Source organism: Chaetodon auriga, chromosome 24, assembly GCF_051107435.1.
Source record: "Chaetodon auriga isolate fChaAug3 chromosome 24, fChaAug3.hap1, whole genome shotgun sequence".
In the NCBI taxonomy this organism is placed as follows: Eukaryota; Metazoa; Chordata; class Actinopteri; order Chaetodontiformes; family Chaetodontidae; genus Chaetodon; species Chaetodon auriga.
This window is the reverse complement of record NC_135097.1, coordinates 840,658-865,251: the sequence shown is the minus strand read 5'-3', so window position 1 is coordinate 865,251 and position 24,594 is coordinate 840,658. Positions and strand designations below refer to the sequence as shown.

At 43.2% G+C, this 24,594-nt stretch overlaps 1 protein-coding gene and 1 long non-coding RNA gene across 2 annotated transcripts; one reads left to right on the top strand and one right to left on the bottom strand.

The window, feature by feature from the left end:
* The first annotated feature begins 160 nt into the window (after positions 1-160).
* Positions 161-2,676, top strand: LOC143316788 (uncharacterized). The gene is made up of 3 exons (XR_013076617.1): positions 161-346; positions 1,258-1,389; positions 1,931-2,676. It is a non-coding gene; the product is annotated as an uncharacterized LOC143316788 (long non-coding RNA).
* A 2,204-nt stretch (positions 2,677-4,880) lies between these two features.
* On the bottom strand, positions 4,881-24,568 carry LOC143316786 (atrial natriuretic peptide receptor 1). The gene is made up of 23 exons (XM_076724470.1): positions 24,465-24,568; positions 23,637-23,748; positions 17,974-18,106; positions 17,688-17,820; positions 17,358-17,462; positions 16,534-16,636; positions 15,396-15,541; positions 15,214-15,286; positions 14,650-14,794; positions 13,744-13,830; positions 13,505-13,648; positions 13,215-13,336; positions 12,320-12,458; positions 11,646-11,694; positions 11,457-11,558; positions 10,607-10,726; positions 9,956-10,049; positions 9,130-9,217; positions 8,595-8,734; positions 8,295-8,447; positions 8,114-8,212; positions 6,787-6,878; positions 4,881-6,697 (listed from the first exon to the last, which is right to left on the bottom strand). The coding sequence occupies exons 1-23, from the start codon at positions 24,498-24,500 to the stop codon at positions 6,512-6,514; spliced, it is 2,601 nt and encodes an 866-aa protein (XP_076580585.1). The 5' UTR covers positions 24,501-24,568; the 3' UTR covers positions 4,881-6,511.
* Between the last annotated feature and the right edge of the window lie 26 nt (positions 24,569-24,594).

Genomic DNA, 24,594 nt, shown 5'->3' with positions numbered 1-24,594 from the left:
GTTGGTTAAAGGGTAGAAATACTGAAGAGAGGCTAAAAGGTGAACAGTCAAACGCTCACTTTGCTGTTACGTCTCTGTTGTCTGCATGCCGAACAGGAGGTGGCAGCATTGCGTTTAGAAAGATGATGCCAAACCTCCGTTGAAACGAGGAAGACGACGAAGAAGAGGAAGAAGACGAAGAAGAAGAAGAAGAAGAAGAAAAAGAAGAAGAAGAAGAAGAAGACCATAATAAATAAAGAAAGAAAGAAAGAAAGAAAGAAAGAAAGAAAGAAAGCAAGCAAGCAAATCAAGCAATGAGAAGATGCACACGTTCAGCAGACGGACTCTGGACAGGATCTACTCTGTGGTAACGTTGCATTCTTTCTGCTCAATGTTTGTCTCGCTAACCGGAAACTCGCCTAGTCAAGCTAGCCGCTAACGGTTAGGCTAGCAAGCGGCTAGCGCGTACATTCGCCAGTTTTGGCGAAAGTTCCCCGGTTTTACAGTCAAACTGAAGACGGTAACATGAAGCTCGAAAAGAAATGCAGTCGAGTTACAGAAATGTTCGTTTGCTTTACGGTGTGATGAATGACGCTAGTTAGCTAATGAGGGAGACAGCTAGCGTCATGCTAGTGTAATCATATTGGGTTGCATTTAAAGAGATTCCTGAGCTGTGCATCTTTGTCCTTATGGGTTTATTTCTTAAGAAACATGATATCATGATTGATTATTGTAAAAGACACTAGACGTCTGTAGCTGACACTGAGGGAAAAACGTATTTTTAGCTCCTGAAAAGGAGTCTGAACGACTGCTGTGGAGATCTTCACCCTCCCACATATGCTGTAGGGGTGTTTCTGCACACACCTGTAACTCTTGCTTTCAGGTACTTGTCCATGTCAGACTAGTCTTTTAGTTAAGTGAAAACACCCTTTTCATGTCAAAGCTTCATCCATGTCATATGGGAGCTACTACAGTTGGTGACTTGTGAACATTGTCAAATCGTCAGTATTGTAGTAGAAGTATAAGACAGTCGTACCTCCTCACCACTCAGTACTGTTCATCTGAAGGCATCTCTACAAATACATGATTACTATCAGAAATAAAGGTGCTGTGATGGAAACTCTCCCCTTTATTTCACTTTTTTTCGACTCACCTTTTATTGAACAGAAGTCGGGCAGATCTGAACGTGGTCATGGTGACGTGTCCTCATTCTGTGTCGTCCACGCCACTTCAACAAACAAAAGCAACAAACACTGTTTCTTTTTCTCTGTTTCGCAGGTCTTGCTGGCTGTTGTGGTCTTGTCCTGGTCTTATGTGATCTATGCCAGCAGGATTGCATCTGATTGGCTGCTGGAGAAGAGGACTGCCTTCCTCCAGCAAGACTGACAACTCATTGGAGCATCAATACAGGTGTGTGTTTACGCAAAAAGTAGATACACGATCAGGTTTGAGTTGAATTTAGAGGAAAGGAAGGAATTGGAATCAGGATTTGGTACAAAATGCACGACAAGCAGAATCCAGGTGTACAGCGACACCAGCGTATCAGCAGGTAAATCTTTTTCAATTGATTTCGGGACATAAATATCAGACGAGCTTCGAGGTCGTTTACAAACAGCGTGGTGTTCCTCTCAGTTGGTATGTTGGTCACAATTCTCACAAAGAACAAATGTGAACTATCTGCTTCAAGGTTGTCCATGTTTTGGAAAAATGGCCTTTTTTTGTGTTTTGGGCTACACTTGATACCCAACTGTGAGATGATGTTGTTGATAAGTGTAAAAATGCTCAATTGTGTTTAGTCTCACGCTTTCTTTCTTTTCATTAACCCTTTTCAACATCTTGTTCTGGTTCAGGGTGATTTCATCCCTCATAAGCTTATTAGTGTTAAAATGATTGAAGGAATCTTTCCGTCTCTTTGAGATGTCTCTTGTCTCTTGTCCTGTTCTGGTCTCAGGCCAATGGACTGTTCAAACTCTCCTGAGGTCCAGACCTCGTACATTCTGAGAGCCTCGAGCCTTCAGACCAGTAGAGTCTGGAGTGGACTGAACCTGCTGGACCTCCAGAAGCTTCTAGCAGGCAGGCTTTCAATGGAAAGGTGGGACCCCACACGGGAAGTATGTCTGCACTGAGGGACAGCTGAAATGTGATGGTCTTTCATGCTGGACGTTGGGAAAGACACCAAACACAAAGGATTCCTGGCTTCAGTGTCTGCTGTCGGTCGTCTGGGGCTTTCTGTCTGTCTGTGCAGATGAAAGACTTGAAGTTTCAGGCTTTTAAACTCAGATATCTGCTGGTCTGTAAAGCTTACAGCAGCTGCTCTACAACACCCAACTCACCAGCTTCCATCTGCGTGTCATCTGTCAAATCTGCATCACTGTTAAAAATGAACTCGAGCTGAAACTGTAGGTGAATTTATGGAGTGAGTCAACAGAAGATGAATCAGCAGCTCCTTAAATAATCCATGAACCATTTTGGTGGGAAACTGGTTTCAGCCTCTCACATGTGAATCTGTGTGTCGTCGTCTTCTGTGGAAGTAAACAGATGTTTTTGGATTCGTGCTGTTGGTCGGACCAAACAGCAGGTCGAAGACTTCACATGAGTTTTGGGAAACTGTTTGTTTCTTTGTTTTATTTAGTTTTATATCTGTTTCATTCTGATGACTTTTCTACTGATATTAAAGAGTTTTTTTTTTCCATTTCATCAGTGTCCAAAAGCTTCATTTTATTCTGTGTGTGTGTGTGTGTGTGTGTGTCTGTCTGTCTGTCTGTCTGTCTGTCTGCCTGCCTGCCTGCCTCTGTGTGTGTGTGTGTGTGTGTGTGTGTGTGTGTGTGTGTGTGTGAGCATTCTCTGATGTACTGAGTAACTAAAAGCCCTCAAACACACACACAGCTGTGTTTTCTAATGATGAGACACTTTGATGTGTGTGTGTGTGTCCTCAGATATGTAAATGTTCTCAACAGAATGGGTGGATGAGAGAGGGCGAGCGAGCTACACAGTGAATGAGGGATGGAGAGAGAGAGACTCTTGAGGTGAGTACTCATTCTATTAACAAAAACACTTCAAACACACACGTTCTGTCTCATCTGTAATTAAAACCAGGACTCTGCAGGACGGAGAGCCAGCCAACCTGATTTATATCATCAGAGAAACAGCTGAAGAACAAACACCCCATCAATTAAAATGTTCCGAGCTAATTGCTAAAAAGTGAGCTCAGCATTGACGAGTGAATCTTGAAGTGATGTTTGCTAACCCTAACCCTAACCTTGTGTTTGAAAGGTGACGGAGATGTAGATTTCTGTTATGGAGAACACTTTGTGCATCAGAGGTTTGACGGGGAGTTAAAAATGAGTAATGAACTCAGCAAAGAGGAGATGAGGTGAGATGTAACCACCAAGTTTTTAAGCTGCAGAGTAAGGACATGTTTGCTGGTCCTCTCAGCTTCAGAGAGCTGTTTGAGTGTTCAGACGCGGTGTTAAGGGTCAGGGTCCTCACAAGGATAGAAGTGCAAACGTGTGTGTGTGTGTGTGTGTGTGTTATGAAGACTAAGCTGTCTTTTGCAGCTGTGCTCGTATCCCATCCACTCATACCGATGAGCCCGTGTGTCACACACACACACACACACACACACACACTTTGAGATTTGCTTACACAGTTCAACACAGAGACACACTGGAGTGAACACGGCAGCTCACAGATGTACATACATGAACAGCAACACACACAAATGTATTCTCTAAAGAAAGTATGGAAGCCCGGAGCAGCCATATGTGCACAGATGTTTCTCTTGTTTGGTGGACTTTTCTCCTGCTGCTGCAGATGGAGTTTAACCACAACTGAATACTTACTGTTAAAGCTTTAATCCCTCTGAATGAACAGCTTTAAGTTTTTTACCATGAAAATCAGCCCATGAATTAGCCTTTTTTTTAGGGTTTAGATTAGCATTGATTCACGTGTCTGATATTCAGAAGACAACAGTCTACAGTCGTGCTAGACACAGTGGTGCAATGAGCTAAATGCTAACATTAGCATGCTAATATGCTGATGTGTCACACATGTTTACTACGTTCATCACCTTAGTTCAGTGTGTTAGCATGCTAACATTTGCCTAAAATGTTGACCAGATGGTGGCGCTAGGTGAAAAGTCAAAAGCTGTGACGGTTCATCCTGGGAGGAACATCAACATCTGAGCCACGTTTCCAAGCCAGATCGGTGAAATTCCAAAGTTCACGCCTGATTGGATGAAGGATCCAGGTGAGCGATTACAAAGACCAGAGACAAAACTGAGGTGACCTTCAAGAAAGAGCAAAAGTCACGTGACATGAATGAGTTCGAGTTTCAAAGTAAGAGAATTCAGTGATGAAACTTCACAGCAAGCTGCTCGTCAAACTGCTGTCTTCACATCAGGAGTCACACGAGCAGGAGAGCGTCTGCAAAGGTTTCCCCAAATAAATAATTAAAATATATCTCCAAATAACAATCCAGTTTTAAGATCATCGAGATAGAATCAGATTTTTGGCTGATTGTACCAATTAAAGGAAGCAGACGTACACAAAATATGACTAGTGTGTCCAGAATTATGCCCTCGATCATAAATTCATGTTGATTTGAGTTTTGGGGATAATGAGATACGATCCCTCACAGCTGAGACTAAATCTTCCTCTCTCAGGTCCTCTCCTCCTCTCCTCCCTTTGGTCCATCTGTCGTCATGTCGGCCATCTTGGCTGCTAACAGGTAAACAAATCCCTTCATCCCCGTCTCCTCAAGTCCACCGTGTGCTCGACAGTGTGACATGAATATTCATGTGACACTTCGTGCCAGCAGACATGTTAATGAAGCGCGTTCACAGCTTGAATTGTCTGAGTGTAAAACTGCTCAGACTCACCAAACTGAAGAATCCACAGGAGGCCGTTTTATGTCATTTTAATATAGTTTGTTCATACATTCATTCTCTTCATGTAACTGTTATACAGTCGTATTTTCTGTACGTTTGAGGCTCATTTAAATGCCGTTTCAGAGGGAGAAACGTTAGTTCATCTATCAACCGTTTCATTTTCCAGCAGAATCCGTCCTGGTTTTCTTTTTAAACATTGTTACAGAGAAAATGATTGGCTAAAATTCAGACACATTTCAAACAACCGAATGGACAAACAGCTTCCAGTTAATTTATAATGAGTGACCACAGTCTGCACAGAACATTTAGCACAATGCACACAGAGAGAAGCTAAGCTAGCTAGTGTCAGTCTTTAAATTGAAGAATGAACACTGGATTATTTCACTGGAAATTTGCAGTTATTCAGAAAATCATTTATTTCAGTGACCATCTCAACCACCAGCGGCCGTAGTCCAGCAGCTGAGCTAAGCTGCTAGCTAACTCATCTCCTGCTGCATGTAAGCAGTGAGATGCAGTGTATCCATATGCTCCAGCGAGTGACAACCATTCACTATAATTAACACGAACGAAATGTGACTGAATGAAGTACAGATGGGAAATGTTTTGTTGGTGGTTGATTCTATAAACATCAAAACTAAAAAACATTAAATCGTCTTATTAAACCTGATGGAATACACTTTAAAAAATGGGAAATTAGACATTTTCTAATGGCATGCGTCAAAGATGGATCCAAAGTTATGACAGTGACTGTTAACACCTGACAATACCGACACCTCTCAAAAATACCCTCAATGTTCTCTGTCCGCAGCAGAAGCTGATGTCTGCGGTGTCCACCGGTCTTTATTTCACATTGACTGTAACTGACATTTTACTTTGGATTCGTAAACGCTGCGTTAGTGTCCTGGTTTGATTGCGAACCGCTCAGATTGGAGGCAGCCCAGCAGCAGCCCCCGAACACCAGCGAGCTCTGTCCACCCGTTGCATGTTCTTCTGTCAACATGAGCTCGGTGTGATTCACCAAAAAGCTCCCAGGAGGACAACATGCACTTAGTCCAGTCTGGCTCGTCGGGGTCTCCCTCGTAGAAGTGGGAGCCCATTTTCAACTGTTGTACAATTGATACGGAGATCAGCTTGGATCTGCTCTGTAGTTTCATTGGTTCTTTCTACCGTTTGAGTATCCTTCTGTCCGTTTCCTTCTTGCGGCCACGTCCAGAGATGTTGGCTGCAGACCTAAACTTCCAAAGGCTACCAGGAAGTCTTTGCAGAACAAACATGAGGTCAGTTATTTCCACACTTTTCCACTGCAGCCAACACACAGACGTGTACCGATAGTGAAAGATCTGTCAATGTTGGCACTGTTCATTTTAATAAATTGCAGGGGTACCAATATTTTGGGCCACATCTCTAATGGATTCTGTTTGTCCGCTCGCTGTCTTTGACTCTTGGACAGTTGTGATAATGTGTTGAAGCTGCAGGGATTCGTTGTTCAGTGAATTAATGACATAATTAAACAGCCACAGTACAATGCACACATCACGTTATATCACGTTAGCATTAACATCGTGCACGCTTTTCAGGCTAACTCAACAAACACTGACGACAAAAGAAGAAATCACATCGAGTGATAGTCAGACTTTGTGGGGATCAGGACGGATCCAGGAGCTGGTCGTCGCTCAGAAACCCGGGCATGGAGGAGTACAGCTCTGCCTCCTTCTCTGCCTCCGTCCCCATGGTGACGTGTTTGTTTGTGTTGGCGTCGGGGCTGACGTCCTTGGAGACCAGAGATGTCTTCTTCCCCTCCAGCCAGTAAGTTACCATGTCACCTTTGCCCTGTTAAAGACAGACAGATCCAGAGCTTCACTGGGTTGCTCCCAGTGCCTGACAGAAGTGGATTGTGGTGGGAGTGGTGGGTGGCTCACCTTGACTTGCAGCATTCCTCTGCACTCCAGCAGGTAGCCGCCGATCTCCTCCAGCAGGTAAAAGGCACTGGAGCTGCACTGGATCTTCAGGGCTGGAAACAAACCCAGTTTGTGTGAGCACATTGTTTACATCACTGCCTTTTGATTCAGTTCAGTTTGCTGAAAGATGAAGACATCCAGGTCTTGTCTGACATGTTCTCTACAGACAATATTAAGTCCTCATCAGACCTGGTTGAGGTATTTTCGTAATTGGTGTAAAAATATTTGTTACTTCTTTGAAATTGGACTCATGATTCCTGGTCACATTTTGTTGTGCTCAAAATATTCTGTATTTTCAGTGTGTTGATAATAAACACGGTACACTCACACATCACGCTGTCATAACTGAACTTGATTATATGTATTTTTTATTGTGTGTTTGAGTGAATCGCTGAGAACAGTAGCGAAACTAGAAGACACTTCTACGGGTGAGAATGAGGCTTGAAGTGATTAATTTGGGTTTATTTTAGGGAGGACTTGGACTCCACAGCCGTTTGCTCTGAGACTGGAGCAGATCCTGGTGCTGCAGGAAGGTCAACGTGCAGTGAGGCTCTGTGCACCCTCAGCCCCTTGCGTTTGGTTCTTGGACGCCAGGATGACTACTTTGAGCTTTAGTTATTTTCGTCAAAGTGGGGTATCTTAGTTGTTTAAACGCTTCTGATACTCCAGATTCTTTTGCGGACCAGGATGCTGCTACGCTCCAGCCGACTCCTCCTGACTCACACCTCCTGATGCAGTCCACATAGAGCAGGAACAAGGCTGAAACAGAGGGAATGGTTCAAACGGGAAGTCTAGCTAGCTTGTATTGTAAACATTGTTTGCTGGTCCAGACCAGATTATCAAACCAAGAAACCGACGGTTTGACAATGTCTGCTCAGTGCTGCTGAAGACGTAAATTATTCCAAGAATTGCGAGAACATTAATATCAGCTTTTGTTTTCTTCCGTGTGCTCTGTGTGGTTCCCATGGTGCACTGAGCTGAAGCAGCATATTAAGAAGGTGAACCTTTGTCAACTCAGATGGAAGCAACAAATAGCCAACAGTCGCCGTCTCGCTCCATGCTACTGCTGCAACCACCTCTTGAAAACAATGGAGGCAGAGGCCACTCGCTGTCTGAAAGCACCTCTGTGTTGACATGTAATTTAAGATGAAGGTTGCTAACAGGGACAATGTGAAACACATTGTTTCTTCTGGTTCAGCTGCCAGCTGTCACAGCTCAGATGTTTGGGTGTCTTTGCACCAATAAGGAGAGTTTTCAGATCGTTAGTGTGTTAGCAGCAGAGTGTTACCCAGGCTGGTGGACTCCATCCTAGACGCTGTGTTGACTGTGTCTCCAAACAGACAGTAACGAGGCATCTTCGTCCCCACAACTCCCGCTACCACCGGACCTAAAGCAGGCACATTGAAACAGGTCTGAAGTCAGATTTTGATTTGTAAGATGTGTTTACGCTGTTGAAAGCATGTGTGTACCGGAGTGTATCCCAGCTCGTATCTGCAGCTGTGTGTTGGGTTTGTGGGGGATCCTGAAGGTGCGACAGACGCCCACCAGGTCCAGAGCCATGCTGGCGATCTCAGAGGCGTGGAGGATCCCGTTCTCCCGGGGAACACCGGACACTACCATGTCTACGCAACCGCACAATGATACAGCCAACAACATTAAGTCCTCCATAACAGCGCTCATATTTTGTTGAAACTTTTAGTGTGTGTGTGTGTGTGTGTGTGTGTGTGTGTGTGTGTGTGTGTGTGTGTGTGTGTGTGTGTGTCGCTCACAGGCGTCTCCGATGGTTTCCACCTTGTAGACGTCGTAGTTGTCGATGATCTCGTCAAACGTTGTGTAGAGCTTGTTGAGGAAGTCTACGACCTGGTATGGAGTGCTGCTGCTGGACAGCTGTGTGAAGCCCACAATATCACTACACACACAAACACACAAAGAACATCAAAGAAATAATATGAAATAGATAAAGTACATAAATGTACACATATGGAAACAGGCACGCTGGTAATGACTGAGTACTTGAAAGGAGCCAAAAACTGATCTTTGCTTAATTGAATAAAGCGTCATTTAACTTCTCTCATTGTCAAAGCCAGCACAAACTTGTGTATGATGATATTCGCCACTTCTTTTTTGAGATTTGTTTGTCTTTTATTGGACAGGAACAACCGAAGAGACAGAAGATGAAGACATGCAGCGCAAGGCTGGACTTAATACATCAGCTTAAATACATGGTGCACGCTTCAACACGTCGTCTTTGACATTATGAGTGGCGCCTCTACATTTACACACTCTCAGCTGGTAAGTTCCTACCTGAAGAAGATGGTGGCACTGATGTAACTCTGAGCCTGCAGGGGCTTCCCCTGTCGCAGGTCATCAGCCACCTGTTTAGGAAGCATACCTGCAACACAAACATGCAAATCTTTTTATCTTATTCAACCTTCATCTAACCAGGAATCCTCTTCAGGTACGTTTGTCTCTGGCCAAATGGCAGCAAGTCAACCATAGACGATGGACATCGTCATTTATTCAGTCTGCTTCAGTTGTATCCAACTTTTACACCTCAGACAAATTTAAGTAAACATCCATTTTTCAAATTTCTACTTTTTTATCTGTAAATTGATGATGTGCAAAAAATGGGTGGATGGAAATGCAGTTAGAGCACAGTCACACAGAGGCTGAGAAGCATGAAGGAGAAAGTGTGTTTCTATGTTTTGAATGTGGACTTTGAGGTGAATTTGAGGAGGATCGAGCCTCAGACACATGCACATAAAGGACGGCACGGTCATTTTTTTTTTTTTCTTTTCCTAGCTGCTGAAAACATTTCTTTAAAGGGGAATAAATAAACAGGTGGGTTTGTGTTTCTTCATGCATTCAACAGTGTGAGTGTAGAAGGTTAATTGGTCTTCAAGCCATTTTCCAAGACTTTCTAATTGAGGCCCACCTGTGGTTTGAGTGTTAGTAATGTTGTCCACCTCAGGCAGAGAGAGCAAGACAGAGAAAGTTAACCTGTGCTGTTCTGTGCATTCAGGGTTTAATTAATGATTTAAGGTGGGCAATCGTATAGATAACTGTAGAATGTGCACATGAATAGATGTTGGCTGAATGTTCCCTCTGGTGCTGTGTTTGTGCGTCGTACTGTACAGCAGCCTGTCAGTCCTTTGTTTCTCATGCGTCAGATCCTGAGTCCGCTCAGCCACCAACACCTCCAGGTGTTTACTGTACTTCTCCATCTGAAACAAATGGTGTTTTTCTCCATATTATACTGAGTTTTACATTTCTATGTTCACATGATACAATACAGTACAGGCAGCAGATATATAGAGATGTGTGCACACTTTGTTTGCAAGTTCAATATTCCCAGAAGGAAACTCTGGTTCACAGTGCAAAATTAGCTATAATTGCATATTACAAAGCAATTGGAAAAGAGGTTTTGGATTCAAACCAAATTTCACTCTCAGTTGAGACTAGATGCCTGACGGCATCTTGGCGCCATTTCATTGGTCAAGCTTTTGTTTTCACACGTAGCAAAATCCCAACACTGCTTTAGTTTTAGCTAATTGTACCAATTACACTGGCCGCTGAGTGTGTGGAACGAGACAAAGTTTTGATGATGTACCATTCAGTATGTGAGCTGACACTACGTACACGTCCATTACTCGGTACAAAACCACACATATCACAAAAGACGGGACATGACAATCAGAATATGATTCAATGCAAAGTGTAAGGTGTAACGTGTTTATTACGTTTCAGCTGAAGTCTACTAATTTATGATGCAGGTTGTTACCAGGTTCATCATCATGTCCACTGGACTGACTTTGATTGGGTTGATTCTGTGAACAAACTTCTTGATTTGTTCAAAGGTGGGTCGGTGGGCGGGGTTATTAGAGCGACATCGTCGAATAAGCTATGGACACACACGGGACAAAAGACAGCACAGGAGGTAAGAAAGAGATTTCTTGTATGTTTGAAGTGTTTCTCAAAAACAGCGACTGATTGACACACGAGCAGTGTTCGAATGAAGGAGAAACATGTTAAACGGTCAAAGAAACGCAGCGTGTATATTTTAATGGACATAAAACGCTTCTTTTCCATGTGTAGGTGTACAAACTGTTTCAGAATTGTGTCGTTCACTATGTTTTCAACGGTGGCCCTCACGCCTGTCACCTCGGACGTGAGGGCACTGTGATTTTGTAAATCCTGAAAACCAAATGGAGGAAAACAAAATGCCTAATCTGATGTTTGCCTTTGAGAGCAAATAATAAATAAGTTGTTTATTTTAAGAACAGACTGATTAGCATAAATGTCAAAAACTAACGGAATCCTTTCAAGAGAGGACGAACAGTTTCAGAGAACCGAAACTCTGCACAAGTTAGCATACAAACAAATAAAATAAGATTAGCAGTCCTGTGTCATTGTATTGTCCATCAAGCAATTAGTCAAACTTCATTTGTGCAGTATCTTTTACAGTTACTGCAAGTCATCATGGAAACATTAAAACAACTGGAGACTAATGCACAAGAAATAAATGTGATAGAAGGCAAAAACAAAAAAAAAATCTAAACCATTGTCCATCCGTTATTTATTAAATTTAAATAACAGTTGTTCCAAAGCAGATTTAGTCGGTGCTTACACACCTCGACGTAGTCGGCAGGACAGGGGCAGGTGTTGTCGGCTTTACTGCAGATCAGCTCCGGTAGAGGAGGACACCAGGCGCTCTCCAGGTTCGACTCCTCTGCCTGTAACACAGTCATTCATCAACGTGTCCTCCATTTATCCAGTGACGCGTAGTGACAGGACAGTCAGACGGACTGATTATGACTTACTGGGATCGGGTCGCTGCGAGTGGCAATCTCCAGCAAAATGATGGAGTAACTGGGAAAACATACAGAGGTCAGCAACACGGTTGGTGCGTGTGTGTGTGTGTGTGTGTGTGTGTGTGTGTGTGTGTGTGTGTGTGTGTGTGTCTGTCTGTCTGTCTGTCTGTCTGTCTGTCTGTCTGTCTGTCTGTCTGTCTGTGTGTGCGTGCGTGCGTGCGTGCGTCTGTCTGTCTGTCTGTCTGTCTGTGTGTGCGTGTGTGCGTGCGTGCGTGTGTCTGTCTGTCTGTCTGTCTGTCTTTGTGTGTGTGTGTGTGTGTGTGTGTGCGTGCGTGCGTGCGTGCGTGCGCATGAATCCTACATTGTGGGTACAAACATGTCGACAGACTCACGTTGTGGGGACTCATCTGCCATCAGAGCGTCTACACCTGCTTTGTGGTTATGTCGTGGTACCCTTCACCCTAAACTCCACCTCTGTCTATGAGTGCAGCCTTTCAGAACTACTACGAACACATTTCTGTTCTGACAGCATGTTGTGTGTACTAGTTCTGACCGAGCATAGCCTTTATACACCCTTAGGCAACTCATAGTTATGGTGAAGGTTCGGCTAAGTCTCCTGGGAAACCAATGTCTGCCCAGCAACATCCCAAAAAAACAAAAAAGTGTTTTTTTGTGTTTGATACCTGAACACATCTCCAGCCAGCGTTGGCTCCACGTTAGTGTTCTGAAACTCAGGCGGCATGTACACGTCCAAGAGTCTCTGCTGATAGGTGGAAAGAGGCTCCGCCCCATCATCCCTGCGATACATTCTCAGGCCGTAATCTGAACCAGTCACATGTCAGTCAAAATCAGAGAATGAAATTGTCCAATCAGCGTCAAGGATTTATTGCACGTTCCAGGGGTGTCAAAAAGTCAGATGATGTTAAGGAAGAGGTTTTTGTAGGTGGAGTTTTTTCTGTTTTTCCTCCATTTAAATCGAGTAATAAACTAATATTGGTATTGTTCTGCATTCCCTTAAAAACTCTCTCAAAGCGATCTAAACCCATCTTACATTCCTCATTGGTAAGTGTACAATTCAATGCTACCTTGTTTGAGGGTGTTCCTACATGCAGAGATTATTTCGTTTTGTTCTGTTCGTTGGTGTCTATGGGATCCAGTGGCAGCTCCAGAAGCAAATCTCCAGTAACAGTGAAGGTTTACTGCTTCAGCCTTGCTTTTACACCTCTGATGTAAAATTAATGCAACGTTAGGTGATACTTATGTTAGCTTGCAGGTTGTAAAGGCTCACAGATTTAGATTTGTGCTTATTTTCACCAAAAATGCATAGATAGAGGTCTGAACTCTAGTCCCTTCACTTAAATGCACAGACGAAGCAATACACCTTTAAACTGCTGCGTTAGAACATCAGTTTTTACTTCGATATTTGTCTTAATGATGTTTTATCCAATTACCATCTACAATTAACATTCAGAGTAAAAACATAGAAATTCCCAGAATTTTCCTTTTGAATATGGAAGTCAATGACGCCGTGTGCATTGAGCATATTGGTACAATCATCACAGCACTCATTCACATTGCCTGTTATTTTGCAGACCCAGCGGTCGTCTAAGACACAGTTCAGAGACTTGAGTCGGCCGTGACAGATCCTGTGCTGGTGGAGGTACGACATCCCTCTGGCGATGTCTGTAGCGAAGGAAAACCTGGCAGAGTGTATAAAACTGGAGATTATTTATTATTCTTTCCCAGATTTATCTGTTTTGTTGTACTGGGACAAATAATGTCAAACACCAGTCTAGTAATGTCTGTAATTTTAATTAAATATACTTTCTATTGTAGCTTAGATAAGACTAGCATGCTTGTGTGTCTACCTGAAGCCCCAGTTAAGTGGGATTTCCTCGTTAAGAAGAACATCGTTAAGGCTTCCTTTTGGGCAGTACTCTGTAACTATGGCAACATTAGGCACCTCAACACAACCGCCAATAAACTTGCACAAGTTGGGGTGATCGAGCTCCCTGGAGACAGAGATAGAGATATGGTCAGTGTAGCAAATTTGATACATGGATGTCATGTTAGGTAATGAAGGATGGTGAGTGTGTGTGTATGTTACCTGACTTGTTTGACTTCCTGTCTGATGGTTTTGGACAGAGAGAAAGTCTTTGTTTGAATCCTCTTGATGGCCACCGTCCTGCCATCACTGGAGGACAAAATTATTGTTAATATATAATGTTTCCTAATAGTTTACCGCCAGCTGTCTCTCCATCGTGAAAGACCTTTGGAGACGTGTCCATTAATCTCCATCAACCAGGCATGAAACATTGAACTGCAGCCAGTGAGTTTACTTTTGTCTGTAGATCTTAAATGAAATGAATTCGTAAAGCTGAAGTTCAGTCAAAATGTTCAACTATATGTTCACCTCAATTTGAAATGAATTTGCATCAATTGTGCCCACTGTTGTCGTTTCACTGACTTTGCATCGTTATCCATCAATATGCTATTAAGCTAGCTCTAGCAGTTAGAGAGCCGTCAGTTGTCTTCTTAAATTAGAGTTGTACAGCACAGACCACATGTGCATCATTTCCGAGGGCACAGATATGTCCTCAACTAGTCATGCTTGTCATGCACCCCCACAACAAGGACTGTGTTTTTACATGTGAATACTTTTTAGAACTAAGTGTCAGTTACAGAAAGCTGATCAGGTTCCAGTGGTTCCAGACTGAAAACAAAGGTTGACAAATTTTAGATGTTTTTTTTAGGTAAAGCTTGTTTGCCTTCAAACAGCAGTTTACATTAAAAAGCGTGGCTCTTCTTCTTAGATGAAACAAGTTTTTGAAGAAGATATTTGCTCTGCTTTATTTTGTTCAGGAATTGTATCTGCAATAGTATTGAACAACTTTAAACGAAAACTCAGCCCGCCACAAAAGTCCCACCTAGCAGCCTCAAAAAGATTATTATTGAGTTAACAGCATGACTAAGGTGTGAATACACAGACAGGTAGCCAAACAGGTGGGCTTACTATATCCCAGTGCAGGTGAACAGTGTTTTTCTGGTGCCTGGTTGTCCCGTGTAGGAGCTGAGACCAGTCACACAGCTGGCGTTACTGTCGCTGTTGCCTACCGGTACGCTCATTATACTGCCCATGGTCATACGAGCTTCCTGATCTATAGAGGAAAAGAGGGACAGACAGAGGACTACACTTACTGCTGCAATGTAAATAAAGGGTTTCTAACAGCATTATGAAATCATTTGGAATAACCTGATCTAAGTTTAATAGCAAATGTCAAAAGGAAAACAGAAACTTTTGTTTGATAACTTCTTTTTTATGATCACATTATGCTTAATGTGAGACCAGAAGACAAACTCTAGACCTATACAGACAAGTTTCACACCTGTTTAAACCAGTTTAAAGCCATATGTTTTAGACCTAGTCAGACCAATGCCAGACCTGACCAATGCCTGATCAGTTTAGGCCTGTTTCAGACCTCTTGTAACCGGGTAAGAACCTCACTAGTTTCTATCAGTTTCAGAGCTGACTAGTTTCAAGCAGTTTAAAGCGGTTTGAGCTGGATTGTTATAATACCTTGTTTTATTGAAGAGAAGTCAATGATCCAGCTCTCATCCCACAACAGCTTCTGTTTCTGGTACCTCAGCCACTACACAAGTCAGATTTATGACAGATTTATAGGTTTTTATTATTGTTTTATTTTTAATTTTGAGTATTTTGCAGGGTTTCTGTTTGGGTATGTGTTGTTGAGTTCTCACCACAGCAGTCAGTAGGAAGCAGAGGCAGAGCAGGCTGAGCGGCAGGCCGATTGCCAGCTTGGCTGCCACGGTCATGGGGCATTCACCACAGTCAGCTGGACAGGTGGAACAAAGCTCCGCCTCCTCACAAACGCCATCTCCACACACTTGGAAGGCAGAAAAATGGATTAAGTAGCTTCTTGTTCATGTTTTCACTAATGCCAAGACCATAAAATTCCCTACATGTAACCTTATACCCAAAGATAATGGAAACCTAAACACAACAATTCCTGACCTTAGAGTAGACAGTACCTACACTTGTTATTTTTAAACATGAGCAAGAGATTGCCTGCTCCATGAAGAAAGTTTTTGTCCAAATTTGAGTTTAAAAGAGCGCTCTGGTGGTCAAGCATGAACCACAATGTCCCTGGTTCACTGGGGATCTTTGGGGAGTATCATTCCCCATCTCTCTGTCCCCTTATCTCCTGCCATCTACTGTCAGCTGTTGTTTTGGGGCATAATGTGTCTGAAAAATGGGTCTTGTTCATAAGTCAGGGTAAGATGGAGCTGGAGGTCGACGAGTGGATTGGTGTGATTTCCTTTGTGTTGCATGTGTTGGGATAAAGAAGATGAGCCTAAATGTGAAGCTTCCAATTTACTGCTCAGTCTATATTTCAACTGTCACTCATGGTCATAAGTCCTGGGTTACAACCCAGACAATGACATTGAGGAGAGCTGAAACAGCCACAAAGAGTCTCTGGACTCCACCAAAGTGACAGGGCTAGCAGCCCAGACAAGCAGGGGATCTCAGAGGACTGGATGAGAAACTGTTGGTCCTCTTTGATACTTCCCTGTGAAGAAGTTCTAGGCATTCTGAACTGGGATGAAACTCTGGGGCAGACCCAGGGAAGACTGGAGGGATTATTTGTCCCATTTAGCCAGGATGGGCTGGAGGTTGTGGCTGGGCGGAAGGACATTTAGTTTCACAAAGGTCTTAATAGACAGATATCTTTATAAACTAACATGACCTTGAACTACTTTTGCCCCCATGTGATCAATAACTGTGGCTTTTACTGAAACTTGTCGGTCACATGACCCTCTTGTTTGTTTCTATCGTCATGCTAGGAAGTAAAGAGGGACAAAAACCAACATAACCTACCTACAGCAGGTTGCACAGTGCTCTTGGCCTCAAGAGCAACCTGCATGCGACCAACTCGTATGTGAGCGATGAGCGAGGTTAAGCCAGGATGGACCAGAACCACCTGCACAGTGAAGTAATGGGTTTACCTGGTCACTCAGGAACACCAGCCAAAGATGTGAAGAGTGGAATATAACATCAGAATAACTGAATTTAGGAACTTGAGAACATTAGGAGGAGAGTTTGAAACATTAGTGATATAAAGTGTATCATCTGCATACAAACATGCATCAGGATTTTTACATCAAAATATAAAAAGTGAGTGGCTTAATTTTGCAATTTGTAGACTGGTAGATACACTAGGGAGCCAAACCCAAATCACATCACTACTCTACAAATATACTATGAACATTCTCTAGATGCTCCTTGTGTATCAAAGGACAAAAGAGTTGACACACTGAACTCCCAATTATACCTAATGAGTTTTGTATTCTTGACAGTGCACGATGCACTGCTCTACCTCAGTTGTGACAAGCTTGTCAATGCAGATATTAGGGATATATCCCATTGCTGTCACTTACACTAGTGACTGATTTAATGCTGTTAGTAAATTAAGGAACCAACCTTTTCCTACCAGTACCTTTTATCCAGTCATACAAGGAGCAAGCTCTCCTTTGAATTCCCAACACTGAGCTTTCTTCTGTCTAACCCTTATGTTTTCAGACTTTATGGACTTTATTCAGAGAACTTTGGCTAGCTCCAAAACCATTACTCTTTTGAGACAACAAAGCAAATTGAGACACTGAAAGGGCCATACAGATAAATGGGATATGTGAGTGGGTTACCTTGGCAGTCCAGTTGATCTGGGTCATCTTGCCAGACGTAGAGATGGTGTGTGTGAAGATTTTTCCATCGTCAGGAATCCAGGGACCACAGATGCTCTCTGATGTCTGAAATTTGGTTTATCGAACGTTTATTGGTTTAATGTCCTTTATATTACCTGTATTTTTTTTTCTTACGGTTAAAAGTTATTGAAATTGTTGGTATTTAGAGGATCCGTGTTGTTGTAAATACTAACAACTTAAAATAAGTGAACAAGGCTTCTCTCTAATAAACCAGAAGTTTTAAACATTACTACAGTTTCAAAGAAAGTGAATTCAAATCAGAGCATGTACCATGTATCCCAGCGGACAGGAGTGGATGTTAGCGTGATGAATGCAGCAGTTTTCTTCACCAGCCTCATTCCCGTTGGCTGGACAGTCATGGTGTTCGCAAAACTTTCGAGCTGCTTCAGCATTCACTATGGAACTAAACACATGAACACAGCAGACTTCAGACCAGGATAAGATCCTGTTTGGATCCCAGTAGAGCTTAGTTGTCCAGTCGAAAACTAGTTTAAAGAAGTATGTCAGTCAGTTTGATTTAGATACAGTATAATTTAATGTTAACGAATGTATTAACCTGTTTGTAAAGATGTGGTTTTCGATAGCCCAGTGGTAGAAAGAGTCCCTGGCTGTTACTGAGTACGTGACGCTGAAGACCTCATCGGTCTTCACCGTCTCTGGAGGACGGACCACCCAGGTCATCTCCAGACCTGGCCGAGAGGCGTAAAGTAACAGAGGGAGAGAGATAGAGATTATTGTCCATTGAAATTAACCGGCAGTCAAACAAATAACCACAGTTTCATTCAGTTACAATGGAAGCTGGAAGCTGTAGAGGGTTTTATAAATGAAAGAGTCTGGAGACTTCAGGTAAGTTCTCACTCAGATGCTTTAGTCCGGCTTCATAACAAAAAGCTCTTCTTCTTCTTAACCTTCTCCAACATCACTAACAGGTGCTGCCTAGCGAGCACCTGTGCTATTACACTGAACATCAGTACATCCCCCTCTTTTAGCTGACAAACCACTTTTCTTTACTTTTAAAGTTGAACTGTGCCAAACTAGAATAATTCCAAAATAATAATCACTCCCTTTTTAATCAGATATTCATAACTCTGCATTTTCAACTCAGACTGGGTAACATTAGAACACAATGTGTCACACTCTGCTTTAGGAACAACAAACTGTCGGGCACATACATTTTTGTTTTTCAAAGGCCAGGGAAAACTCCCTGGACAACTAGAATGTTTATTCACAAGTCCAGTCTATCTGGAGGGCGGGAAACCCTTCCCGACCTGGTCACTGTTTCACCTGAGTCTTCCTACCTTGGGTCAGTCTCTGTCTCATCAGAGCAGGACAGACCTCTCTCAGGGAGCACTGTCAGGTGAGCCCTGTTTCTTCTTAAGCTCCCTTGGTCTGTGTTCACATTGTAAGACCTTGGTGTTGAAGCAGGTCCCTGGACAGTAGCTGTGGTCTGCGCTGTTCTAATCCACACTCTCTGTCCTGGAACCAATACTGGTAAGACCTTTGTTTTATGTCTCAAGTTGAAAGACTGTCTCTGTTACTCTTTTATTTCCTTGTCTTTTTCCTTGAAAGCTCTGAGGTTTGGCCAGGCTGGTTTCAGTGCTTGTGGAGTGGTTGGAACCGTTGATCTTATCCTCTTCCCCATGAGCAGTTGCGCTGGGCTCAGCCCGTGGGCCAGTGGTGTAGCTCTGTAAGCTAAGAGAGCTTTCTGAGGGTCTGGGCTTTTGCTGAGCAGCTGTTTAACTGTGCGGACAGCTCTCTCAACTTCCCCGTTGCTCTGGGGGTAGCGAGGACTGCTGGTCTTGTGACTGAAACCATAGTCCTGGGCAAAATTGGCAAAGTCTGTTGAAGCAAACTGTGGGCCGTTGTCAATTACCAAGATTTCTGTCTGCTCCACAGTTGTAGATGTTGTCAGAGTTGGCAGGTTTGCTATTTCCATATATCGGGAGTAGTAGTCGACCACCACGATGTAATGGCCATTCTTCCACTGAAAGATATCAGCTGCCACTTTTTGCCATGGTCGTGCAGGTAGGGGCGTGGTCACTAAAGGCTCCGTCTTTGACTGTGAATACTGGCAGCAGATTTCACATCTTTCTACCATTTCTTTAATCTGTCTTGTTATCCCTGGCCACCACAGGGATTCTTGTGCCCTTGCTACACTTGGTCACACCCTGATGGGCTTCATGTAGCCTGTCCAGCATTTCCCCCTTCATGCATCTGGAGATGAGAATCCTCACACCTTTGAGAAGCAAGCCTTCTGCCATGTGGATATCATTCCTTTCTGGCCAAAATGGCAGAAGGTGCTCAGGGATGCTTCTCCTGTGAGGGGGCCAGCCTTTTTCTGTGAGCGTTTTCAGCTGCCTACAAACGCTGTCTGTGCTCTGAGCTTCCCTGATGTGAGCTAGTTTACTTTCAGTGGCAGGCAGATATTGCAGAATACGGTCAATGTAGGTACAGCATTCATTCTGCAAGCTATTATCGGCCTCCCTGTTCTCTAGTCCTTGGGGGGCTCTTGAGAGAACGTCAGCAGTAACAAGTTGTTTGCCTGGGACATGTATGATCTTGCAGTTGAACCTCAACAGTCTTAGCCTAAGCCTGAGAATTCTTGGCGGTAGATCACCTAAGGACCGAGAGCCTTGCAGCGAGATTAACAGTTTGTGATCAGTTCTCACTGTGAATTCCAAGCCTAGCAGATATGAGCTGAGCCGCTCACAGGCCCATGTTACTGCTAGAGCTTCTTTTTCTATCTGTGCATACTGGACCTCTGTGGGTGTCAGGCTCCGTGAAATGTACACAACTGGTCTCCAACCACTGTCTGCTTGTCGCTGCATGAGGACTGCTCCAAGTCCATATGAAGATGCATCTGCAGATACCATTGTTTCTTTCTTAGGACTATATTGTGCTAGGACTGGGGGTGAACTTAGCTCTTTTTTAACATTTTCGAAGGCTGTTTTCTGTTGTGCGTCCCATGTCCATGTGCTGTCACTTTTTAACAGATCACGCAGGGGTTTTGTGAGGGCTGGTAGGCTGGGTGAAAACTTGCCGAAATAATTTTGTCTGGATCAGCCTCGATTCCTGTTGCACTTATGTCCTAGGAATTTCACTTTCTCAACTGAAAACTCACATTTTTCATTGAGAGTGAGGCCAGCTTTTTCACACTTTTGAAGTACTTCCTGCAGCCTTTCATCATGCTCTGCCTTGTCTTTTCCATAGACTAGGATATCATCCGCATGGCACAGAGCACCCTCTGTCCCTGCGATGATTTGGGAGATTCTCAACTGAAAATGTTCAGGCACAGAAGAGATGCCAAAAGGGAGCCTCTGAAAGCAGTATCTTCCGAAGGGGGTGATAAAAGTTCTTAAAGGCTGTGATTCTTCATGCAGAGGAACCTGCCAAAACCCAGACGTTGCATCTAACTTCAAGAAGACTTTTGCTCCCTCTAGCTTAGCCAGCGTCTCGTCAACTGCTGGCAGTATGTGTCTCTCCCTGCAGACACTGTCGTTAAGTCGGGTGAGATCCACACATATCCGGGGTCTTTTATTTGGTTTGGGGACCACCACCATTCCTGCGCACCATTCAGTCGGCTCCTCAGTTTTTCTTATGACCCCCATTGCTTCCATCCTGTCTAACTCTTCTTTAACCTGGTCTTTCATAGGTAATGGGACCCTGCGTGGAGCTGAGAGTGCATAAGGAACTGCTCCCTCTTTCAGTTTTATCTTGTATTTTCTTTGTAGCTTTCCAAGCCCTGAAAACACTTTTGGGAACATAGCTCTGTACTGATGGCTCTTCTCTGGTTTCATCTCTTGGACTGAAGCTGCCTGTTGAATCAAGTTCAGCTTTATTAGAGCAGGGAGTCCCATTAGTGGCATCACTAGGTTTGCCAGCACATACACATTCTGCCTTGTTTTCTTCCTTTCAGTTTTGATGTGTGCTCTCACGATGCCCAAAACCTGCAATGGGCAGTTATCTGGACCTTTAATCTTTTTCGGTGGTTTCATTAACCTGCCATCGCGTACTCTAGAGTACATGGAAGCTGGAATGGCCGTAACTGAGGCTCCTGAGTCCAGTTTAAATGTTATCTTCTCTCCATTCAGGCTGATTTCTTTTAACCATACGTCCTCCGTTTCTTCTGTGTTAACTGACCCCATGAAGGCTGTATCGTCTGTGCCACTGTCCACTATTGCTTCCACCCTTTGAGATGATCTGCAGACTGCAGCAAAATGTCCCTTTTTTTGCATTTATACTCGGCCTCTTTGGCTGGGCACAGTTTCCATGGGTGTTGTGGAGTTTTACCACACCTCTTACATTTCTCAGCATTGAGTGTCTTGTTAACTGTGTTTGGCTTTGACATTGACTGCTCTGGCCTGCGTGGGGGAGCTTGTCTATATTGTATTCTCCCTCTACTTGTGTTTATGGCATCCACATTAGCACCTTTAATTTCTGTGTGTGTCCCTCGTAGCAGTTGCTGTTGTTTTCTAACTTCTTCCTGCTGCCTGACCTGCGTTATTGTTTTTGCCAGCGTCAGTTAGGGTCTAACTGAAGCCTCTCTGACAGCCTGGAGTCTCTCATCCCGACCACTATCCGGTCTCTTATCATTTCCTCCTTTAATGCACCAAATTTACAGTGTTCTGCCAGTTTATGTACATGAGTGCATAAAGTTCTCTGCCGACTCTCCTTGTTGTTGCTGTCTGCTATTAAACTTGGCACGTTCATATATGACATTGTGCTTACCCACAAAATGTTCACCAAAGGCTTTTGTCACCTCTGCATAGACAGCCTTCTGTTGGTCCGTCAGCGGCAGTGTACTGAGAATATCGTTGCTCTTGTTGCCCATTACATACAGGAGAGAGTTCACTTAGTAATCTTCTTCTTTCCCATTTAGCCCTGATGCCAGTCTGAACCTCTCAAACCATCTTATCCATTGCGGCCATGAGCTGGGCTCCTCAAAAGTGAAGTTACCAGGAGGTGCGATGGAGAATATTTGATCCGTCATTTCCCCGTCTCTCCCTCCGGGCTCCGGTGCGGGTCTGCTGCTCACCGTTCACTGTGTAGCTTTAGCTTAGCCTCCACGTTGGCCAGGTAAATGATGCCCGTTTCTCCCGGACCATCTCAGACTCACTCCACTCAACTAACACTGCCTAGCACCTACTTTATACTCACAGTAGGTTCGCCGCTTTCTGACACCATGTACTTACCCCGTACACCATGTATGAACATCAGTACAGAAGCTTTCTATCTACTTTTTACAAATTTTAATTCAGAGAGCACAACTGATGGTCAAACCAAGGACAGAAATGTGCTTAATTTCTGTAGTATTTACTCACCTGTATAGAAGAGCAGAGTGTACTTATTGGTTCACTGGAGTAATTATGTTATATGACTATGAGTTCAAATTACAAACTTGTCAAAAGAAAATTACAGTTGACAAATATAAAAAAAAACCTGTTTGCTTCCTTGAGTACAGTTTAAAACAACAGCAAAGACAAGATCAAACAAAACTTCCTTTGGTTAATAATAATGAAAGATTTAGAGTTCACATACCCTTTACTGCTTAATGCTGGATATCAAACTCAAACGCTTGTGGAGTTAAAATGTGTCAAAAACTATAAAGCAGCCACAGATGGTTTACTTGTTGGGTTAGATCACATTTTTCTGATCTGAATCTGGAATCTTTCCATATTTACACAAAATTTCCTCAAGGTTAAATTGTAATTTTGCACTGAAGTATTCAGTGGTGTAGCGTGTTTTGTTGAATGTGGACAAAAGGTTAAACCATCGTTATGTTCTCCAAACTAAGACATTGGGAAAAGTGTAGTTTGGGCCTATTGCTTCTTACTGAAAATGTAAATCTTTGAAACACCTCACAAATATATGATTCATTTTTTTAAAGACTCAGAATTTTCCCAAAACAGCTGATCACTAGAGCATCTGTTGGGACTATTTTCAGCGGTGGATGAATCCACGTTTGGTGCTGCACTAAGTGTTTGTGTGTGTGTGTGTGTGTGTGTGTGTGTGTGTGTGTGTGTGTGTGTGTGTGTTTTCATGTTGATGAAGGAGCAACAGTGAGGCTCACTGATGAGTTTTAATGGACCTCAGAGGAAGAGGATCCATCAGAGCTTGCTTGTACCTGTAGACGTGTTCAGAGAAGGCTCGACTGCACATGAGAAAAGAGGAAAACAGGAACAGGGACTGCAGTTATCACACAGACTGTCAGATTCTCACCCCCACAGTCGATCATGTTGTATTCGTTGGGTTTGTCCAGAGGCCAGCAGTCGTACTCGCTGTTGTCCAGGTCGTGCCAGCAGCGTGTCGGACCAACACGGCAAACACACACCTGGAAACAACACAGCAGAGCCGAGTGATCAACAAGCAGAAAGAAAGAATAATGATTGATAATCCACTAATAATCCAGCTCCACCACACACACACACACACACACACACACACATACAGAGAAATATCTGGGCTGCTGTGTTCACAGAGAAATGATGGGTACCTGACTTTGACAAGTATATTATAAAGATTAAAATTTGGCTTCAACGAGCCAATGAAGGCCATAAAGATCCATCGAAAGTAGTTTAAATCATTTTACTATTTCCAGAGTAAAGACAGTAAATAAGACAAATAAAAAGTCACACTGAGCAGGATTTTATAACCATGAAACTTGTAAATTTCACGGAAAAGTAACTATTTTTCTCTTGAACATTAGGCATAAAATCTTCCTCAGAGTTCACACCAGTGGCTTTGCTCCATTCGGTGAGCTGCTTCACTACAACCTGCTGGTGTTTTTACACTTTTGATAAAGACCAAGCAGAATTCACCAGAAATTCATTTTGGAGACCTTCACAATGAAATGCACACCAGGCAGCATCACAATCAGCAACATTTGCTCATGACATGAAATATGGCCAATTTACCATAGTTTCCTTATTTTCTTTAAATACAGAATAATAATTAACAATTTAATGTGAGATGAATAAATCCTAGATTTATTTAATCAATTAACACTTCTAAATTAGCTAAAAGCAGGTGTTAGATTTGAAGTCTTACCCAGAGCAGTAACCAGAATCTTTGTCTTTTCTTCATGTTGCTGCTGAAGGACAGACAGACTTAAGGGACATCTGCAGCGTTTGAGCCGCTGAATCCAGATTCAGTGAGACTCAGTAAAGCAGGAGGAGAA

What these genes read in the sequence shown, in the direction of transcription:
- LOC143316786 (XM_076724470.1), bottom strand. Translation starts at nt 24,500, where the DNA reads ATGAAGAAAAGACAAAGATTCTGGTTACTGCTCTGG. An exon ending in GGAAACCATCGGAGACGCCT is followed by an intron (nt 8,448 to 8,594) that starts GTGAGCGACACA and finishes GCGGTTGCGTAG; the next exon opens with ACATGGTAGTGTCCGGTGTT. An exon ending in ACGAGCTGGGATACACTCCG is followed by an intron (nt 8,213 to 8,294) that starts GTACACACATGC and finishes TGCCTGCTTTAG; the next exon opens with GTCCGGTGGTAGCGGGAGTT.